We start from the raw sequence: 21,366 nt of genomic DNA on the forward strand, positions 1-21,366 counted from the left end.
AATTTCACTAACTATCTCTCTCTCTCTCTCTCTCTCTCTCTCTCTCTCTCTCTCTCTCTCTCTCTCTCTCCCCCCCCCCCCTCTCTCTCTCTCTCCCCCTCTCCCCCTCTCCCCCCCCCCTCTCTCTCTCTCTCTCTCTCTCTCTCTCTCTCTCTCTCTCTCTCTCTCTCTCTCACACACATACATACACACACACAAAATCGTTTCATAGGTTGTCAACACTCACAATGTGAATGAAAACAAACGAGTAGACATAAATACTGTAGCAGTGATGAGAATGAAGAACAGTTAAGAAAGTCAATTATAAGTAGTGCAGTGCAGGAAATAACGCAAAATGCCAAGAACTGCAGATGTGAAATGAAGCCTGTCGACATCAACCACTGCTAGCCAGAGGGGAAGGTGCAGACTACGTAAAGAAACACCGTAAGTAGCTTACAGACTAACTTCACAAAGAAAACGTTGTTTTTAACCTAAAAGAATCAAAAAATAAATTTACAAGTGTATGTATCCAATTTCAGAATGCCACAGAATAAAAGTGAAATGCATCTGGTGTGATTCTTTTTAGTTACATTGCAGTCAGCTCAAAAAAGATAACCTATAATTACAGATGTACATAGATGTGTTGCAAGCAAAGGGCAACATGCAATATAATCTATGTCCTTCAGTATAATGATTCCTACACAAGTGAAGGAATACAGTGGATGCTTTTATCCAAGTCGCTGATCTTTGATGCTTTTGTAGAACTGGCCATGACCAGTCGGGAGCAGCGCTTTTGTTTGCTTCATCTAGAGGCCGCTGCTGTCACGTTGTAATCTTAGAGGGGTCGGTCAGAGTGCTATTGGCTGACATCTTCTTCACAGCCCTCTCTGCTCTGTGGTTTCCAACTGGCATGCTGGTGCTTAACTTTATGCTGGAACATTTTCCCTTGTAAAGGAACATTTGAAAGCAGAGTTAAGGATTTGAGCTTTTGCTTTGCTACCCTCAATTTCAGTTCCTGTCTCATTTGCTAGGGACTGGACACAAATACTCAATTAGCTTTTTTCATGTCCTTTTTGCTTTTGGTGACCATCATACTCTAGTAGCTTCATGGCTTCCCTTACCGCTAAAAGTAATGTTTAGTTTTTCCAGCCAATACTGGGTGGGTTAAAGTCACCACCATGACTAGCTTCAGGTCATGTGTTATTTTTGGTAAAACTGTTGAGGCATTGCAATGCCTATGTAAGTCTGTTTGGTATTTATCTACTAGGTTATTTGCCATCAAGTAGTCAATATACTGATCATGACTTTATATTGTAAGGACTTAGCTAGCAATGAAAGAACACAAATGGGACAGTGATCAGAGACTGCTGCAGCAGTTCCTTTTTGGGCAGTAGTTTGACAAGTCTTTGTTTCCAGATCACTGGAAAAAAGCTTGCAGTCTGGTGGTAATAGAAGATATTCTTCATTGTGAGCAGTGGTGAGTCAGTAATAAGTGTGACCTTTTACAGTGTAATGGTATCATGTCCATTGGGTGCTGATTTAATACACATCATGCATGAATTTTTCAACAATATTTTTGGTAACATGATTATGAAAGAGTATTTTCCGTCTAGAATCAATGACATCTAATCTGTCTGTTGTCAGTTAATGTACAGGCATGTCTATTTCAGCATTTCCTACAGATTTGCTGACACACTTCAGCATCTACTGACAGGCAGTATGATTTTCCAGGGTGAGGCATCGTCTGTATGTCATACATGCAGCCCTCTCTTCAGCTCATCATTTAGCCATGGTGCAGGATTTCTTCTGGCTTACATGGCCTTTGGCAGAAATTATTTGACTTATAGATGAGTAAATAAGCATCAGTTTGAAAGTGCTGTTTCAGGTCATCCCACTTTTCTCACTTATCTTCAGTGATCTGTGTTTTTTTTAGGTCTTCAGTCTGAAGACTGGTTTAATGGAGCTCTCTATGCTACTGTATCTTGCTGAAGTCTCACCAATGCTGCATAACTACTGCAACCTTACATCCACCTGGATTTGTGAACTAGAGGCCTTGGTCTGTCTCCTCTACAATTATTATCCTCCATACTTCTCTCCACACCAAATCAAGTATTCCTTGATGCGTCAGGTGGTGTCCTATCAGCTGATCTTTTCTTTTAGTCAAGTTGCACCATAAGGCTCGTGGACAAGAAAAGTATTGGCATGAAAATGAATATCACTATATGGAACAAAAATAATGTTTGTAATAGTATTAAATACAAGCTAAAAAATAGTGACAGAGAATACTATTGACACATGTATTGGAATTATAAATAACAGCATTGAGCTAATGGCTCACTTAATGGGGAGAAAACAGTTTTGTTGTATTTGGATATCTCTGAGGGTAGAACATAATGAATTTTCACTTGCAGAACTGTGACTTGTCTTTCTAATTTTCCTTTTTTAGGGCACTGTGTGCACATTTTGAAATTACATATTGTGGATTTGTGTGTGTAATTCAAAATCAGCAAGCCTATAATAAAACTGAACTATAGTAAGAACGAATGAATAAAATCCATCTATCAGAATACTTTTTTTAATTGCTGAACAAAGGGAAACCCATAAAGACATCTCACATAAGTAGCTGTTTACCTGAGAAGCATTACAGTGTGTTGTGGTTACTCTTACTAGGATAGAAAACAATGTCTTTTTTTTTTTTTTTTTTTTTTTTTTTAAGAGTCCTCCGATCACAGATTTTTGTTGAAATAAAAATTTTGTGTGATTGTAATCTTCCATATGTTCAGTTTCCATTTCCTGTACAATATTTAGACAACCGACCCATCCATCTTCTTGAGGTGCTGTGAGTTTTGCCATTATATTTACTCACTGCCTGACTGAGAGTTAGTGTTGGTCTCGCACTGCTGTGTATAACCAAGTGCAATTCCCATCATCATCGCCACATCTAGTTAGGGACATCAATGTACTGAGAAGTGATTTAGTCATGGTACTGGATGGCTTACCATGAGTATTGTTTGCAATGGAGGTATCAAGAGTATTGGTGACATTGAAAGTTTTAATACTCTTGATGTCATTATGTTGTTGTTGTTGTTGTTGTGGTCTTCAGTCCTGAGACTGGTTTGATGCAGCTCTCCATGCTACTCTATCCTGTGCAAGCTTTTTCATCTCCCAGTACCTACTGCAACCTACATCCTTCTGAATCTGCTTAGTGTATTCATCTCTTGGTCTCCCTCTACGATTTTTACCCTCCACGCTGCCCTCCAATACTAAATTGGTGATCCCTTGATGCCTCAGAACATGTCCTACCAACCGATCCCTTCTTCTGGTCAGGTTGTGCCACAAACTTCTCTTCTCCCCAATCCTATTCAATACTTCCTCATTAGTTATGTGATCTACCCATCAAATCTTCAGCATTCTTCTGTAGCACCACATTTCGAAAGCTTCTATTCTCTTCTTGTCCAAACTATTTATCGTCCATGTTTCACTTCCATACATGGCTACACTCCATACGAATACTTTCAGAAATGAGTTCCTGACACTTAAATCAATACTGGATGTTAACAAATTTCTCTTCTTCAGAAACGCTTTCCTTGCCATTGCCAGCCTACATTTTATATCCTCTCTACTTCGACCATCATCAGTTATTTTGCTCCCCAAATAGCAAAACTCCTTTACTACTTTAAGTGTCTCATTTCCTAATCTAATTCCCTCAGCATCACCCGACTTAATTAGACTACATTCCATTATCCTTGTTTTGCTTTTGTTGATGTTCATCTTATATCCTCCTTTCAAGACACTGTCCATTCCATTCAACTGCTCTTCCAAGTCCTTTGCTGTCTCTGACAGAATTACAATGTCATCGGCGAACCTCAAAGTTTTTATTTCTTCTCCATGAATTTTAATACCTACTCCGAATTTTTCTTTTGTTTCCTTTACTGCTTGCTCAATATACAGATTGAACAACATCGGGGAGAGGCTACAACCCTGTCTTACTCCCTTCCCAACCACTGCTTCCCTTTCATGTCCCTCGACTCTTATAACTGCCATCTGGTTTCTGTACAAATTGTAAGTAGCCTTTCGCTCCCTGTATTTTACCCCTGCCACCTTTAGAATTTGAAAGAGAGTATTCCAGTCAACATTGTCAAAAGCTTTCTCTAAGTCTACAAATGCTAGAAACGTAGGTTTACCTTTCCTTAATCTTTCTTCTAAGATAAGTCGTAAGGTCAGTATTGCCTCACGTGTTCCAGTGTTTCTACGGAATCCAAACTGATCTTCCCCGAGGTTGGCTTCTACTAGTTTTTCCATTCGTCTGTAAAGAATTCGTGTTAGTATTTTGCAGCTGTGACTTATTAAGCTGATAGTTCGGTAATTTTCACATCTGTCAACACCTGCTTTCTTTGGGATTGGAATTATTATATTCTTCTTGAAGTCTGAGGGTATTTCGCCTGTTTCATACATCTTGCTCACCAGATGGTAGAGTTTTGTCAGGACTGGCTCTCCCACGGCCGTCAGTAGTTCCAATGGAATATTGTCTACTCCGGGGGCCTTGTTTCGACTCGGGTCTTTCAGTGCTCTGTCAAACTCTTCACGCAGTATCATATCTCCCATTCCATCTTCTTCTACATCCTCTTCCATTTCCATAATATTGTCCTCAAGTACATCGCCCTTGTATAGACCCTCTATATACTCCTTCCACCTTTCTGCTTTCCCTTCTTTGCTTAGAACTGGGTTTCCATCTGAGCTCTTGATATTCATACAAGTCGTTCTCTTATCTCCAAAGGTCTCTTTAATTTTCCTGTAGGCGGTATCTATCTTACCCCTAGTGAGATAGGCCTCTACATCCTTACATTTGTCCTCTAGCCATCCCTGCTTAGCCATTTTGCACTTCCTGTCGATCTCATTTTTGAGACGTTTGTATTCCTTTTTGCCTGCATTTTTATATTTTCTCCTTTCATCAATTAAATTCAATATTTCTTCTGTTACCCAAGGATTTCTACTAGCCCTCGTCTTTTTACCTACTTGATCCTCTGCTGCCTTCACTACTTCATCCCTCAAAGCTACCCATTCTTCTTCTACTGTATTTATTTCCCCCATTCCTGTCAATTGCTCCCTTATGCTCTCCCTGAATCTCTGTACAACCTCTGGTTCTTTTAGTTTATCCAGGTCCCATCTCCTTAAATTCCCACCTTTTTGCAGTTTCTTCAGTTTTAATCTACAGGTCATAAACAATAGATTGTGGTCAGAGTCCACATCTGCCCCTGGAAATGTCTTACAATTTAAAACCTGGTTCCTAAATCTCTGTCTTACCATTATATAATCTATCTGATACCTTTTAGTATCTCCAGGGTTCTTGCATGTATACAACCTTCTTTCATGATTCTTAAACCAAGTGTTAGTTATGATTATGTTGTGCTCTGTGCAAAATTCGACCAGGCGGCTTCCTCTTTCATTTCTGTCCCCCAATCCATATTCACCTACTATGTTTCCTTCTCTCCCTTTTCCTACACTCAAATTCCAGTCACCCATGACTATTAAATTTTCGTCTCCCTTCACAATCTGAATAATTTCTTTTATTTCATCATACATTTCTTCAATTTCTTCGTCATCTGGAGAGCTAGTTGGCATATAAACTTGTACTACTGTAGTAGGCGTGGGCTTCATATCTATCTTGGCCACAATAATGCGTTCACTATGCTGTTTGTAGTAGCTTACCCGCATTCCTATTTTCCTATTCATTATTAAACCTACTCCTGCATTACCCCTATTTGATTTTGTGTTTATAACCCTGTAGTCACCTGACCAGAAGTCTTGTTCCTCCTGCCAGCGAACTTCACTAATTCCCACTATATCTAACTTCAACCTATCCATTTCCCTTTTTAAATTTTCTAACCTACCTGCCCGATTAAGGGATCTGACATTCCACGCTCCGATCCGTAGAACGCCAGTTTTCTTTCTCCTGATAACGACATCCTCTTGAGTAGTCCCCGCCCGGAGATCCGAATGGGGGACTATTTTACCTCCGGAATATTTTACCCAAGAGGACGCCATCATCATGTAATCATACATTACTTAGCATATATTTAATCTTGTTGAAGTTTTTAATAAGGATATTGGTACATCTCATTTTTATTGCTCAATGCCTTTTGCATATGTCTGGTTGGAGTCCAGGCAGTGAGTACAACAGCGAAACTAGCAGCAACTGAAGAAGACAGCTGGGTTGGTCTTCGAAATATTGTGCAGAGAGTTGAACAACTCAGTTGAAAACCCAAAATCTCACTTCTTATCAATCACGCCAACAAAACCTGAGAGTTACATTGGTATAATTACAGCTGTTGAAACTGATGAATTACTTTATTACAGGTCTGAGTAATTCATCAGTAGATTCCAGCAGTGCAGCTGAAACAGATGTCAGTAAACTTCGTCCAGCAGAAGGAGATCCTCTGACTGCATGTAACAGGAAGGTAAAGATTAAAAGTGACTAAGTGAAAGTATTTCTTACATTTTCTGTGGCTCATGTTTTTGATAACTCATTATGGTATAGTACGTGTCATTCAGTTTATAAATATAATACATTTTCTCAATAAACATGAATGTGTATGCTCACCAGTCACATGACTGACTTTGGAACTGAAGTTAATCTACATTTAAATGTAATAAATGAGTCTATTCAGAGAAGAAGAAACTGTTAAGTCAAAGTGATTTTAGTTTGTTACTTGTATTATGTTTCTTCAATTAATTATATTTGTAGAAATTAATTATTATGTAGAACTTTTCAGTTGTTCATAAAAGTAATACGTTTATCAGTGAATATGCTCACCATGTTCACGATTCACTTTTCAATTAATTTTCGCCTACCTATAAATTTAGTAAATAACAAAAATTCACCAAGCAAATAATAAAAATTGCCAAGAAAAAATTATTCAGTTTATTTTTTAAAACTGTTTTCATATTTTGATGAGTTCTTAACAACAAACTAAGTAAAACAGTAAATATATTGTGACACTGTTGTTTGTACACCTATTTTTTAAACTGCAGCTGTACAGGGTCTGGTAGTGAACACCAGGTGATGTCCTTACAGCACACTAGTATGCAATGGATATATGACATTAACAAATTGGAGTATGCAAAGTGCTTTCATGATATACATAGAGCAAATTTAGCTGAACTATCTCTTCAAGAATTTATTTGATATATTGACTGGAAGAGACAACTATTGACATGTTGTTAGAACAGCACCAGTGTAACATTGTTACAGGAATTGGCATAGGAATATCCAGTTGCAAAATGATTGTTACCCACTTCAGTATCCATTCTTGCTGCAAAATCACCTTCATTTAGTGAAGGGGAAGTATGTAGATAAATTAATATCAATTTAAGGAACATGGATCTGGTCTATGCCAGGTGGTGAGAACAGGGCTGGATATTGACTATTTTGAGATGTGCCATTTGCTTCTTTGCCAAGGTAATTTATAGAACACCAGTTGTAACTGAATGGCTAATATGTTGGAAACGCATTTTGAGACCATGGCTGTGTGCAAGGTACAGATGATTCTTGAAAGGAAGAAAACAGCAGTCAACCACTTTTAATAACTGTATTTATTTACACAAATAGTGCCAGGACACTACATTAATATATAATACCTACTTGAAATTTGACATTGATTTAACTATTGTATTAATGTATGACTAAGCAAGCTGTTATATTTTAGTGTAGTATTTCATGTTGCATTAGTGTATGCAATTTGATTTTATCAGAGCGAGAGTGTTTGTTTATGTTTCAAACAGAAAACAAGTGAATGAAATTTTGAAGAAAGGACGGTTCCATAACTCAGTGTGTTCATCGAGAATATAATGTGGTGATTTGCGTTTATGTACATATATATATCTTTCTCCTTGAATAGGTCCATAGGTTATCTTTCTCAGCATGGTGCAATATCTGGATGCAGTCTTCAGTGCTTTTCACTCTGTCTGTTGAGAGTTGTCCTGTCTGTTGAGAGTTGTCCATATTGCCAATATGGATTTTGATATGTTGTCCAACCACATCGCATCTACATGCACTTTGATCTGAGTTTCAATGCTTTTCCCATTTGTCCTACGTAATAGGAGGGGCTTCCTGACCAATAAAAAGGGTGCTGAATCAGGACTCAAACCTGGATGCCTGCCTTTCATGGACAGTGATGGACGTTGTTCTTACCAAATGAGCTATCTGAACTCTGTGGACTAGCATTCCTGGGAGAAGAGATATCATAGAGAATGGCTTAGTGCCAACTTACAGTTTGTTTCCAAAGTAAATATTTAAGTTTACATGGAAATTGTCCTCTTGTGAAACTTCTCAACAGTAAGCTGTATGCCAGACATGTATGTATACAAGGTAGACCACTAGTGTTCACCAAATTAAAAAAGTCACTGACCTGCTCAGTGTGTCAGCAGTGTCAAAAGATAATTGTAGAGGAATTAGAGAAAGGAGAGGTCAGAATTAGAGGTGAATGAAAACAAAAGTGCTGTTCGCCCAGTCTCTTAAGGTCAACAAAGAAACTGGCAAAAATGCAAAATTGCTAAACTCTGGAAACACACAGGTGAGAAAGCAGTCAGTAAGCAGACAGCAATCATTTACAAGATCTGGAAACAAGAGGACTGCCAAGTGGCTGGACATTTGCCCGAATTTGTCATCTTTAAAAAGAAATGAAAAAATAAAATATGAACAACCATTTTAGCATCCCATTTACCTTGATAAGTATGAGATTTTCTCTAAAGCCTTCTGTGGCTGCAGAACAGTTTGACTCACAAAAGGGAAATATCAAGGAGGATTTAGGAAAGACTACTCTTTTGATGTGCGTGTTACCAATGTTACATCTGTGTTCTTTTATACCTGAAGTTTAAGGATAAGAAGTTCTTAGTTACCTTCATTGATTTCATGAAGGATCACAACCCTGTTGATTGAAATGCACTAAACCAAATCCTGAAACAAGTCAGCTTAGACAAAAAATAAACAATTATCCAAAAAAACCGTGATTGGCACCATAAGTGAAATTCAGAAGGTAGATTTCAGTGCCTATGAGGTCGGGATGGATGTTAAGTTAGGAGATGGCCTGTGACCTCCACTTTTCCCTTCGTGCAAGTGGCTCAAAGCAGTACATGGTGAAGTTATCAAAAACACTGTTTGTTGCTATGTTCTTTTGCACTCTCCGTTCTCTCTTAGGCTTCTAACTTCCTGTTCAGGCATTTCTATTCACTGTAAGGTCTTCTGCTGCATACAGAATTGGTACAGCAGCATTGGTCTGACACTGATTGCTCAGCTTTTGCAGATGATTTTGCGATCTTTTCTGATTACCTAGGCATAGCCACAAAACAAATCAAGAAATTCAAAATCAACATGGCAGTGGTTGGCCTCCAGAGGTCATTTGAGAAACCAAAATTTATAACAGGCATTAAGTCGCCACCCCGAGAGGTAAATGCAGATGATGGAAAAATCAGGCAGGCAGAAAAAAAATCAAGTACCTAGGAGAATCATTAGAACCAGGCATTTCCGAGAAAGTAGCCTTTACATCTGGGAATAACTCGATGTAAATGGCATAGAAGCTGTCAAGAAGTATTTACAAACTACTGTGCAATCATTTAATCAGAGGCTTTGTATGCAGCAGAATGCCTCACAGTGAGTAGAAATGCCTGAGCAGGAAGTTAGAAACCTAAGAGAGAATGCAGAGTACATAATACAACATAGCAACAAAGAGACCCTGCTCATGTTTTGAACAGGATCTTCAAGAAGTGGTGACCATAAATGAAATCCTCCACTAAAGCTACCTGATGTCAAAAGCTAAAAACCAGCGATCTTGTCATGTCATTTGCCAAATGAAAAAACTTCTGATTCTAAAAACTGAAATTCCTTCTGCTTTTGTTCGTTCATTCATCTATGTGTACTTGATAAATAGACATTTATGAAAAAATGTGTATAGTTGTATGATGGCATTTGCTGATATATACTTTATTTAAGAAATCACCTGTGGGATAGGAGGAGTTGTCAGACACAATTTTTAATATGTTTGTAACATATATCCAAAGATATGTTACCAAAGAATAATGCAGCTCTATGGTTTACATATTTCTGTGCCAAAGATAGGTGCAGTGGTAAATTGTGAAGACCATTCACCTCAAATTGGCATAGGGAAAATTAAACATCCTGGAGCGACTCCTAGTGTGTAGGCTGGTGAATAAGGGGTAGGTCACCTGATAAGACATCTGCTGGCATATTCAGAAAAAATACACAACTTATGAGGAAAGTCCCTCAGCATTCAAGAGGGAGAGTAACAAAACAATTAGAACAATGAAACTAGCTGATTTAAGTTTACAGTAATTCTATCTATAACACATTTTCTGCCCATATACCAGAACACATACATTAATCACTATTGTGTTTCATAGCTTTCATCAGCTGTCTAATATTAACATACCTGTAGTAATTGGACAAAAGACTTAACATAAAGATATGCTAATGTTTCACATATTTGCTTATATCTGCATCATGTTCTGGCTGCTTGCATGAATTTATTATAAAGGGATATTACAAGAGTGGCTGGAAAACATTACCAGCAACTAATTACTAAACTGGATAATAGATGTGAGTTGAACACAGCGATTGTAAAACATGTGTAAACTGCAATATAAACGTAAAAGCATCTCTATTGCAGAGAGAAGACCCTCCGGCAGATCTTCCAGTTACACTTGAGCCAATTACTGTGCCATATCTCAATCCATTAGTACTGAGAAAGGAATTTGAAAATATTTTGTACAATGAAGGAGATAGCTGTCTTACGCAGTCCCGATTTGTGGATGAGCATCCAATTATATACTGGAATATGGTAGGTAAAATATTCTTTTTCCATTACATTTCAAATAATTAATTGAATTCGTCATACAGCAGTTTGTATTGCATGAATATTGCAGGTCTGGGTGTTTCAACGCATCACAGCTGTAAGTCACTTGCCTGGCTTGTGTTTACATGCAGCGTCTGTAGAAAAAGGAAACCGAACTGTTCATCCATCATGGGCCAACAGTGATCACAATAATGTTTTGATTCACTGCATGTGGGATAATCCTCGCCTTCATGAAGAGGTAAAACTTGCTCCACAAATAATTGCTGATTATGTGTAGTAATTATTTAGTTTACCACAAACTGTTTGAATACCCTTTACTGTTGTCTTCTGTAAGTGTACATCGACAGTTTACTGAATAATAATGTCCCCAAAGTCAAGAAATAAATATTAAACATTGCACTAACATTACACAACTGCTAAGAGAGAGTTCCTCAGTTTACTGAAAAAGACACTTATGTCACATATTCTTGGTGGCCATTTTACTCGAACATAACTGTTACTAATTGTAACTGACAACACTGTAATGGTACCAGAATGAATCTTTAACTATGCAGCAGTGTTCGCACTGTTGTGAAACTTCCTGACTGGTTACAAGTGTGTGCTGAACCAATAAGATAGAGGAGAGGTAATGGTAGTGTGGAATTATTTCTGCTTCACAAGTAAGGAACCATGTGTGTTTAGAATATGTCAGCATCATCAATATACAGATATTCATTAAAATTATCACCAACAGCATGAAAAAACATCAAATTGTACTCAAACAAAGGAACAAACGTAGAAGAGAATGTAGCACAATGCTCCTTTTGCAATTTATGAACAAAATTAGAGAACAGAGAAATGCTTGGGATTCATACATTTAGAAAAAGCTGTTCATTCAGGGTCAGAAAAATATGCACAACAGTCACTGAGAAATAAAGCACTGATTCAACGCATGAAGAATATGTACACCAATACTAGATCTTCAGTTTGACATCAGCTGTTCTCAGGAGCCCTAGAGGTGGTTCTCAGATCTCTAAATTGGAAGAAAGGGAGGAATACTCATTAATGAAACATGCTGTAGCCAGCTTTGTTTTGCTCATGAGATCATGATGTTGATTCCTACTGCAAATCATTTTCAACAATGTATGAAAAAATATAACAGAGCAAGTTTGAAAGTAAACCTTAAAAATATTGTGATCAGTATAATCAGCACACAGAAAAAAATAGTAAAAATTAACAAAGGCATCTTAGATCCATTGGATTGTTTTGTAATTAAGACAGTTGAAGGCAATGACTACATGGACAGCTAAAGAAATAAACGGAATAGTAAAATATCTTGGAGTGGTTTTGGTAAATTAAATAATGTATTTGAAACCAAGCTTTTGATGTGTTTGAAAAAAAAAATACAAACAGCAAGGATTACCAGTTTTAATTGATAGCAGTGAGACTTTGGCATTTTTTGCAAAAACTATCCAAAAACAATGAGCAGCAGAAATGTACATCTTGGGAGTTACATGGAGATGCAGGAAGACAAACAAATTAACCAGTGTACAGATTGGAGTGGACTACTTAAAATGAAATAGAGTTTAATAGTTGTCGGGCAGATTGGTGGTAGATGGGCCAATGAAACTCATTCCTGGATTTTAGCAGATAAGAGAAGATTGAGATGAAAACTTAATGCAAGTTGTGAAGATGTCATTAAAACAATAGCAGCATGAATTTGTATAACTGAAGATCATAATGCATGAAGAGGTCCGGAGGTGGTCTTTATCCAGTAGTGGGTGCCAAATATTACTGCTGCTGGTGATTATGATGATGAAAAAAACATTATTGTATGTTTCAGTGATCCAACATTCTCAAAAATTTACTAATAACTCTGTTTTCCCATGTGGATTAGTTATTGCTTTTCTTGCATACTTGACTGCAGTTCATGTGAAGATTAGTATTCAGACACTGTACATTCACACTAAATCATCAGTTCTTTCATTAATAAATAGCACGGCATCTAGACTCCACTTAATTCTCATATATCTGTAAGGAAGAAAACTGTAGAGTGGTACCCTGTTTTAAAAAAACAATAATTTATTTTTTTGTTACTAATTTCACACCTCGGGTTTTTAACATATACAACTTAAAATTATGACCCCACATTTTGTAGCTGTATGTATTTTTCTGTGGCATTGGAAAGAACATTTAAAGAAGACTTCAGTGATGCAAAACAGTCAGTGTTGTAATTGGGCAGCTATAAACAATAAAGATTACTAGCATACGTAATAAAATCCGCCACACTGTTCATAATAACTTAGAGAAAACTTCACCTTTATATATTTACGCATTCTGAATATACAGGGTGACTCAGGGACAAGGTACATGCTTTGAGGGGTGATAGTATTGGTGATTCTGAATAAAAAATTTCAAATGAACATATGCCCTTTTCTTAACTGTTCCGACATACAGCTGTTTGAAAATCATGGGTGTCAGTCACATATCCTCCTTCACCAGCACTCACATAAGAATACAACCAAAGTGACATTAGGCCATGTAGTGTTGTCTTTACTGACTATTTCAATGCGCACATCACTTGCACATGATGGGATGACAGGTCATGGAAGAGTACACATTGTTTACCTCACATGTCAGTACTGCAGTGGTTGCACCTGTGTACTGCAGTGTTGTATGTATAGTCGAAACAATCAGGTCATTGTAGTGAAGGTGCCACACATTTTCATTCATGCAGAACATGGTCACATGATCTTTGTCTACTGGTTTTGTAATTGGAATTCCAGATCCACTGTTTGCAAATACGAATGTGGATTTCCTCCTGATTACAGATTTCTGGATAGCACAGTATTTTGCAGGGTGTTGACCAGTTTGCGCAAGCCTGGTAAGTTTCCCAGCATACATGATGTATCTGAACATCCTGTCCAACAAGATCATAGTGAATTTGAGAACACTTTTGAAATGGCAGAACACAGTGCAGCTACCAACTCTAGGTGACTTGCTACACAGCTTGGTGTTCCACAGACATGAATAATACGCGTGGTACATGAGAAGGGTCTCCATCCATATCATCGGCAGATTGTGAACCATCTGCGTTGTTTTTATTAGTTTCCTCAGAAACTCTGAAGAATGGACCATATGTTCATATGGCATTTTTTGTCCAGAATTACTAATACTATCACCCCCTCAAGGTATGTACCATTTCTCACCCTTCATTTAGGGTGGCCTATTTTACCTGCCTATAGGACATGGTTTTGTTATAAATAAAGCCCAAATATTTCTGAAAATTAATAAGTAAAACAACTTCATTTCCTCAAGTAAATAGAACATATAGACCCTATGAGCAGATGGAAAGTTTTAGTAAAACACAAAATCACTTATACTGTTTTCTGTTAAAGGATAAAAATGTATACATTCATACAAGAAATCATTGTTGCTGTCTAATGGGCTTAGGATAGTTAGGGAAATTTATTGCTTCAAGAAAGGATGGCTAACTGCAGTTTGATGATTCACTGATTTTATCCTAATAAAGCCACAGTGTTCTCAAACTGTCATGGATAAAATAGTTCTTAAATAGTTTTGAGTGCTTGTAAAGAATGTAACTGAAAGACTTTTTTAAAAAATTTTGTGCTTTTACGGGATGGTATGATCAAATCAGAGTTAAAAGAAAAACTGAATGCCTTGTAAGTATAATACATGTTGGCTAATGACACCACCACATTGGCAAATCAGGTTTTATTCACAACTGAGCTCTTTTATTCTGTATAAATGTTTTCTAGTGTGATGCTGTACTATACTCTGTAAGGTGAGAAATTGCCAGCATCTGGCAATGCTAGTGCCAGTATTCAACTGTGAATTACAAAGAGCTCCTGCAACACAGACTATGATAACACTGGTGTGTTACCATCAGTTTAAGTATGGCAAGATATACCCCCCGCCCCCCCTCCCCATCTGCCAAACTTGTACTTTGTTAAATTCTTTCATTGAACAGTATGTGATGGCAACATGATGTGTTTGATACTCATCAGGCAATTGCAGTAGGTACCTGCAGATCTTTTGCTTTTGGAAATGGAGGTTTGGGAGGTTGACACGATTTTCAAATTATCTTGTTGACGCAATACAGTAAATCTGGCCACATTTGGGTGTTGGAAAATTGCAAATAGTTTTTTGGTGTACTTTTTCTTTGTCAAATTGTGTGCTGAAGCAACCTAGTAGGACTTCTTTATTATACATCATACTAAAACTAAAGTACAGTATCTCCATAAACAACAAAATACACTTTTTTAAAAGAAAGTTTATATTGCTTGTGATTTATTTACTTTGGTGACTCATTTAATTTGTTGTGTCTAATATTTTATATCAGTATAGTTCATGTAAGTAATATTTATCAATAAAGCTTCATTTCATTAAACCTACTTACAAAATAATAAAATTAGCAAAACCAATGTAGAAAAAATTGCAGATGTGTAGTAGTTTTACAAGGTGCGCAAATTTGGCAGTTCTGCCAAAGGAACAGGATCAATTTGGCACAACTCTGGTTGGCATACGAACGTAAACAATGTTGCATTATGTGATTCGTCACAGCGGACTCACAAAGCAGCTGCACCGAGCCAACATTAAGTGTCAGGGCTCCTCTTTGGTCCCTGAACTATAGGCCTGGACTGAATTTTTTCCTTTTTATTAATAACCAGCTTTTACTGTCTTTTGCCACCCCCCCCCCCCCCCCTCCACACACACACACATATAGAACAGTGTATCTGAATTTGTTAAGACAAGGGAGAGAGTGAATAGTTTCTTATACTGGGTTCCAGTACTTATTGTTTCATTTCCATTTACAGGTTGGACAGCCTATGTATGTGTTGTGGCAGCTAAATGAGGAACCAAGTTCTCTCGTAAGTGCTCTACTTACAGATCCTACCAGTGTGTCCAAAGGGTAAGTTGAATCATGTGTATTGAATATAACATCATTGTAAATAATTTAGCAATAAAAGAGACTACTCAGTGAATAGCAGTAGTGTTGAGTCGTTGGCATGTGCACAAAAAGAACAAAACTTGGCTAGCTTTTGGTATAAATCCTTTGAAAAGCTAGATATCGCATGCATGCGTGCGTGCGCTGTCTCTCACGAAAAGGAGCAGGAAGCATGAAGAAGGGTTTGGAACAGGTAGCTAGTGACTTGGAGGGAGGCAGCAGTTGTGCAGAATAGGAATGTGGGAGGAAGAGGTGGCAGGTGCTCAGGCTAGGGATGCAATACATGGGCATTGGAACCAGCGAGGTGCAGTGCTTGACAGCGACATGAAGGCATGGGTTGTGAAGGGGTCACAGGACAAAGGAAGGGGAAACTGCTGGGTGGGCGGTATGGGAACAGTGGGTCATCGATGACTGAGGCAGAAGGATTATAGGGGTGTAGGATGTGTTGGAAAGATAGCACCCATATATGTAGTTCAGAAAAGCTGGTGCTGGAGGGAAGGATGCAGATGGCATGGGTTGTGAAGCAGTTATTGGTCTCTGACAGTTTGTGCCCAGCAATGTGTTTTGCCACTGGTTGGTCAATTCTGTTTTTGACCCCAGTTTGGTGATGGTCATTCAGTCGGATGGACATCCAGTTGATAACTATGTCCAAATAAAATACTGTGCATAAATTGCAGCAGAGCTGGTGTATGACGTGGCTGCTGTCACAAGTGGTCCTGCCTCTGATGGAACAGAATAAGCCTGTGACAGGACTCAAGTAGGATGTGCTGGATGGGGGGATCAGGCAGGTCTTGCACCTAGGTCTTCCACAGGGTATGCCTGGAGGTGGTGGGAGGATTGGGGAAGTGTGAGAATATGGCACAGAAATGTGTTCATTGACTAGGTTTGGGCGAGGGGAGGGGGGGTAGTGCCTGTCTGGGAGACCATCAGCATACTGGGCAAGGGAATTCTCATCACTACATATATGTTGACGATGGGTGGCCAGGCTGTATGGAACTGATTTTTAGGGTGCAAGGGGTGACAGCTGCCAAGGTGCAGGTGCTGCCGGCAGTTCATAGGCTTAAAGTGGACAGAGGTATGAATGGCACCATCAGGGAGGTGGTGGTCAAAGTCAGGAAGGTCGCATGTTGAATAGAGGAAAACCATGTGAAGTGGGTGGAAGAGGAAGAGGAATGAGAAGAGGGTTGTCTTCGCCCAGGTTCCAAATAATGAAGATATCAACATTGAATCTGAACTAGACAAGGTATTTGGGGTTTTGGGAGGCTAGGAAGATATCCTCTACAAGGCCCATGAACAGGTTGCCACAGGAGAATGGTTTGTGTACCTTCTTTTCAAAGGGAAAATAGTTGTGTGTAAAGATATAGTTAGCAACAATATTACAAGAAGGAAAGTTGCTACTAACCATATAGCGGAGATGCTGAGTCGCAGATAGGCACAATTATAGCTTTCGGCCATTAAGGCCTTCGTCAACAGTACACACACACACACACACACACACACACACACACACACACTTAAGCAAACGCAACTCACACAACTGTGTGAGTTGTGTGTGAGTGTGCGTGCGCGCGCACCTGTGTGTGTCTATTGTTGACGAAGGCTATAATTGTCAGTGTCTTTTGTTGTGCCTATCTGTGACTCAGTATCTCCGCTGTATGGTGAGTAGCAACTTTCCTTCTCATAATATTTCTACATTCCATCCTGGCTTTTCCATTCTTTGTTGGTAAGGTGTATAAGAAATGATGTAGTGGTTGTGGAGATGGAAGGACATAGGGAGAGGTAGTATTCCATAGTGGTAAGGACATGGGCGTGAGAGATGTTGGTGTATAGGGAAATGTCATCAAGAGTGACAAGAAGGGATCCAGGTAATAACGGGGTGTGGGGATGGTCAAGAGCCAGTGAAGGAAGTGTGTTGTGTCTTTGATATGAGAGGCTAGCCTGTGGGCAGTTAGTTAGTTTTGGTTGACTATGGTGGAGATTCTTTCAGCTAGAAAGCAATGACCAGCTGCATTTGGGGCATACAGTGTTGTTGAGTTTGTGGATTTTGAGAAGCATGCGGAAGGTGAATGGATTTTGGGAGGGGGGAGGGATTTGGTCTCGGAGGAGAGATTCTGGATCGACCTAAGGTACTTAGTAGAAATGACGTGAGCACCATGTAGTTCGTAGGTGATGGAGGCAGACAGTTGATAGAAGCCTGCTGTCTAGTAATCACTGCAATTCATCACAGCAGTGGTACATCTTTTTTTACAGAGAAGTTGATTAAATCAGGACCTGTTTTGTGGTTGCAAGTGGCTTTCCTTTCTTCCGTGGAGAGATTTGTGTTCTTTGAAGAGACCTGGAGAAGAATGGTGAGGCCAAGTTGGATATAAGGAATTACTGGAAGGTGACCAGGGGGTTGGTTAAGTGGGAGGGAGAGAGGAGGAACACTTTCACTTCTGGAGGAAATACAGAATCTGTAACTACTTTTCCACTTCACTGTTGATAGCAATCAGTGGTGGTTCTAGAAGTCCTGTACAGGGGAAAGAAGGACCAGGAGAACTCAGGATGTTACATCCACCACACTAATCAACAAGTTTGAGGTGCTGTCTTCTGCTGAATCTGAGCCAGTGAGACTCGCTTTACCTGTTGAAAAACATGCTGCATCCCATGCCAAGGGGACTCAAACATAAAAAGGTGGGAGTCCATTATCTTTGGCAGTTGAAATGTACAGCTAATAATGGTACCCTTTAGGGAAATGACTGTAAGGGATGAGAAACAACACTGTGCACTCAGTGTGTATGCCTGGGGGCCTCATTCAGCGTTGTTGGAACAGGCTATTCTGGCAGCCATTGAAGGGACGAGGCACAACCAAGTGCAGATTGTGGTACATGCTGACAAATGATGCTTGTCATCTAGCTCCAAGGTCATACTTGGATCATTACAGCAAATGGCAGAGAAGGTTGAGAATACCATCCTTGCTCACAGACGTTCACAATCGGCAGCTTTTTTGCCCAGAACAGATCTGGTCCTGAGTCGAGTGGCAAGCCTGAACCAGAGACTTCAAAGGTTCTGTAACTTCGTAGACATGTGCCATCTAGCTGAGAACAGTAGGGTCCTCCTTATTGAGTCAGGTGTGTTGGGTGCACACAAGGGTTTCTTAGATTGGGCAACTCCCCATCCTATCCAGATAATGATATCTGTAGGAGACCAGGAACTATCATTGTAAGATCCAAAGAAATCCCTCCACTCTCACCCCCTGTATATGCGGGAGAATTAAAATCATAGTGAGTAAATGTTGAAGCAATAACAACGTGCTCCTAAAAAGTAATGAAGCTCACATACTAAATTATAATTGAATCCTACCAACCACCTGACTCACTTCTGGTGTAACGAAAAGTTTTACAGGAAACCTCATTTCACTGGTATGGAAGTTCCTCAATCACACTGTAATCATCAGAGAAAACTTAACCATCCAACAATCAATTTCAGTAATTAAAGTGTGTTTTTCTTAGTGCTGGGTGTGATAATTTCCTGTGTAACATTACTACTTCTGTGAAAACTACCTAGAACAGTTCAGAAACCCTCTCACGATGGAAATAGATTAGATGTAATAGCAACAAATAGACTTGATCTCTTTGAGGATGTCCACTCCAATAGTAATATTAGTGAACATGTGGCAGTTGCAGCAACAGTGGTTACCAAAATACAAAGGGCAATGAAGCAAGTAGAAAGAAGGAAAAGAAATGAAGGAGTAGTAGTGTCATATCTCAATGAGGAAATTGTAACTTTTAGCTCAGGACTCAAGTTTAGAAGGATAGTTGACTACGCACTGGATAAATATGTACACAGTAAAACAGTTCATGATGGTAGCGAGCCTCTGTAGTACACAGTCGCTGTAAAGAAATTTCTAAAGAAACAGATACTACTGCATAATATTTATGAAAAAAGCATAGTACTATAAATAGGTTGGTGCCAAATGAAATGCATTTAGCTGTCAAGAGAGCAATGTGTGAAGCCTTCAGTGCTTTCTGTAGTAGAATAATGTCAAAAGCTCTTTCACGAAACCCAAAGAAATTCTGGTCATATGTAAAAGTTGTTAATGGCATCAAACTTCGGCTCCAAACACTCTTGGTTGTGACAGAGACTGAAATTTTGGGTAGCAAAGCGAAAGCTGAAATACACTACTGGCCATTAAAATTGCTACACCATGAAGATGATGTGCTACAGATGCGAAATTTAATCGACAGGAAGAATTATTAGCTTTTCAGAGCATTCACACAAGGTTGGCGCTGGTGGCGACACCTACAATGTGCTGACATGAGGAAAGTTTCCAACCGATTTCTCATACACAAACAGTAGTTGAATGGCATTGCCTGGTGAAACATTGTTGTGATGCCTCATGTAAAGAGGAGAAATGCGTACCATCATGTTTCCGACTTTGATAAAGGTCAGATTGTAGCCTATCGCAATTGTGGTTTATCATATCGCGACATTGCTGCTCGCGTTGGTCGAGATTCAATGACTGTTAGCAGAATATGGAATTGGTGGGTTCAGGAGGGTAATACGGAATGCCGTGCTGGATCCCAACGGCCTCGTATCACTAGCAGTCGAGATGACAGGAATCTTATCCGAATGGCTGTAATGGATCATGCAGCCACGTCTTGATCCCCGAGTCAACACATGGGGACGTTTGCAAGACAACAACCATCTGCACGAACAGTTCAACGACGTTTGCAGCAGCACGGACTATCAGCTCAGAGACCATGCCTGCGGTTACCCTTGATGCTGCATCAGAGAGAGGAGCGCCTGCGATGGTGTACTCAACGACGAACCTGGGTGCACGAATGGCAAAACGTCATTTTTTGGATGAATCCAGATTCTGTTTACAGCATCATGATGGTTGCATCCGTGTTTGGCGACAACGCGGTGAACGCACATTGGAAGCATGTATTCATCATCGCCATACTGGCGTATCACCCGGCGTGATGGTATGGGGTGCCATTGGTTACACGTCTCGGTCACCTCTTGTTCACATCGATGGCACTTTGAACAGTGGACGTTACATTTCAGATGTGTTACGACCCATGGCTTTACCCTTCATTCGATCCTTGCGAAACCCTACATTTCAGCAGGATAATGTCCGACTGCTGCCCTGGCCAACACGTTCTCCAGATCTGTCACCAATTAAAAACGTCTGGTCCAATGGTGGCCGAGCAACTGGCTCGTCACAATACGCCAGTCACTACTCTTGATGAACTGTGGTATCGTGTTGAAGCTGCATGGGCAGTTCTACCTGTACACGCCATCCAAGCTCTGTTTGACTCAATGCCCAGGCGTATCAAGGCCGTTATTACGGCCAGAAGTGGTTGTTCTGGGTACTGATTTCTCAGGATCTATGCACCTAAATTGTGTAAAATGTAATCACATGTCACTTCTAGTATAATATATTTGTCCAATGAATACCCGTGTATCATCTTCATTTCTTCTTGGTGTAGCAATTTTAATGGCCCGTAGTGAACTTAACGACATTTTCAAATTTTCCATCCCAAAGGAAAATGCAGGAATATTGTTGCAATTTAATTCTTGTGCCAC

At 39.4% G+C, this 21,366-nt stretch overlaps 1 protein-coding gene across 3 annotated transcripts in view; it reads left to right on the plus strand.

The window, feature by feature from the left end:
• Window positions 1–21,366, plus strand: part of LOC124709135 (DENN domain-containing protein Crag) — a 333,511-nt gene that overhangs the window by 305,576 nt on the left and 6,569 nt on the right. For all 3 annotated transcript variants that reach the window (XM_047240798.1, XM_047240799.1, XM_047240801.1), the window contains 4 exons: window positions 6,337–6,437; window positions 10,662–10,832; window positions 10,918–11,085; window positions 15,665–15,759. In XM_047240798.1, the coding sequence (XP_047096754.1) occupies window positions 6,337–6,437; window positions 10,662–10,832; window positions 10,918–11,085; window positions 15,665–15,759 (535 nt within the window). The remainder of the gene's footprint in view (window positions 1–6,336; window positions 6,438–10,661; window positions 10,833–10,917; window positions 11,086–15,664; window positions 15,760–21,366) is intronic.

Source organism: Schistocerca piceifrons, chromosome 7, assembly GCF_021461385.2.
Source record: "Schistocerca piceifrons isolate TAMUIC-IGC-003096 chromosome 7, iqSchPice1.1, whole genome shotgun sequence".
Classification (NCBI taxonomy): domain Eukaryota; kingdom Metazoa; phylum Arthropoda; class Insecta; order Orthoptera; family Acrididae; genus Schistocerca; species Schistocerca piceifrons.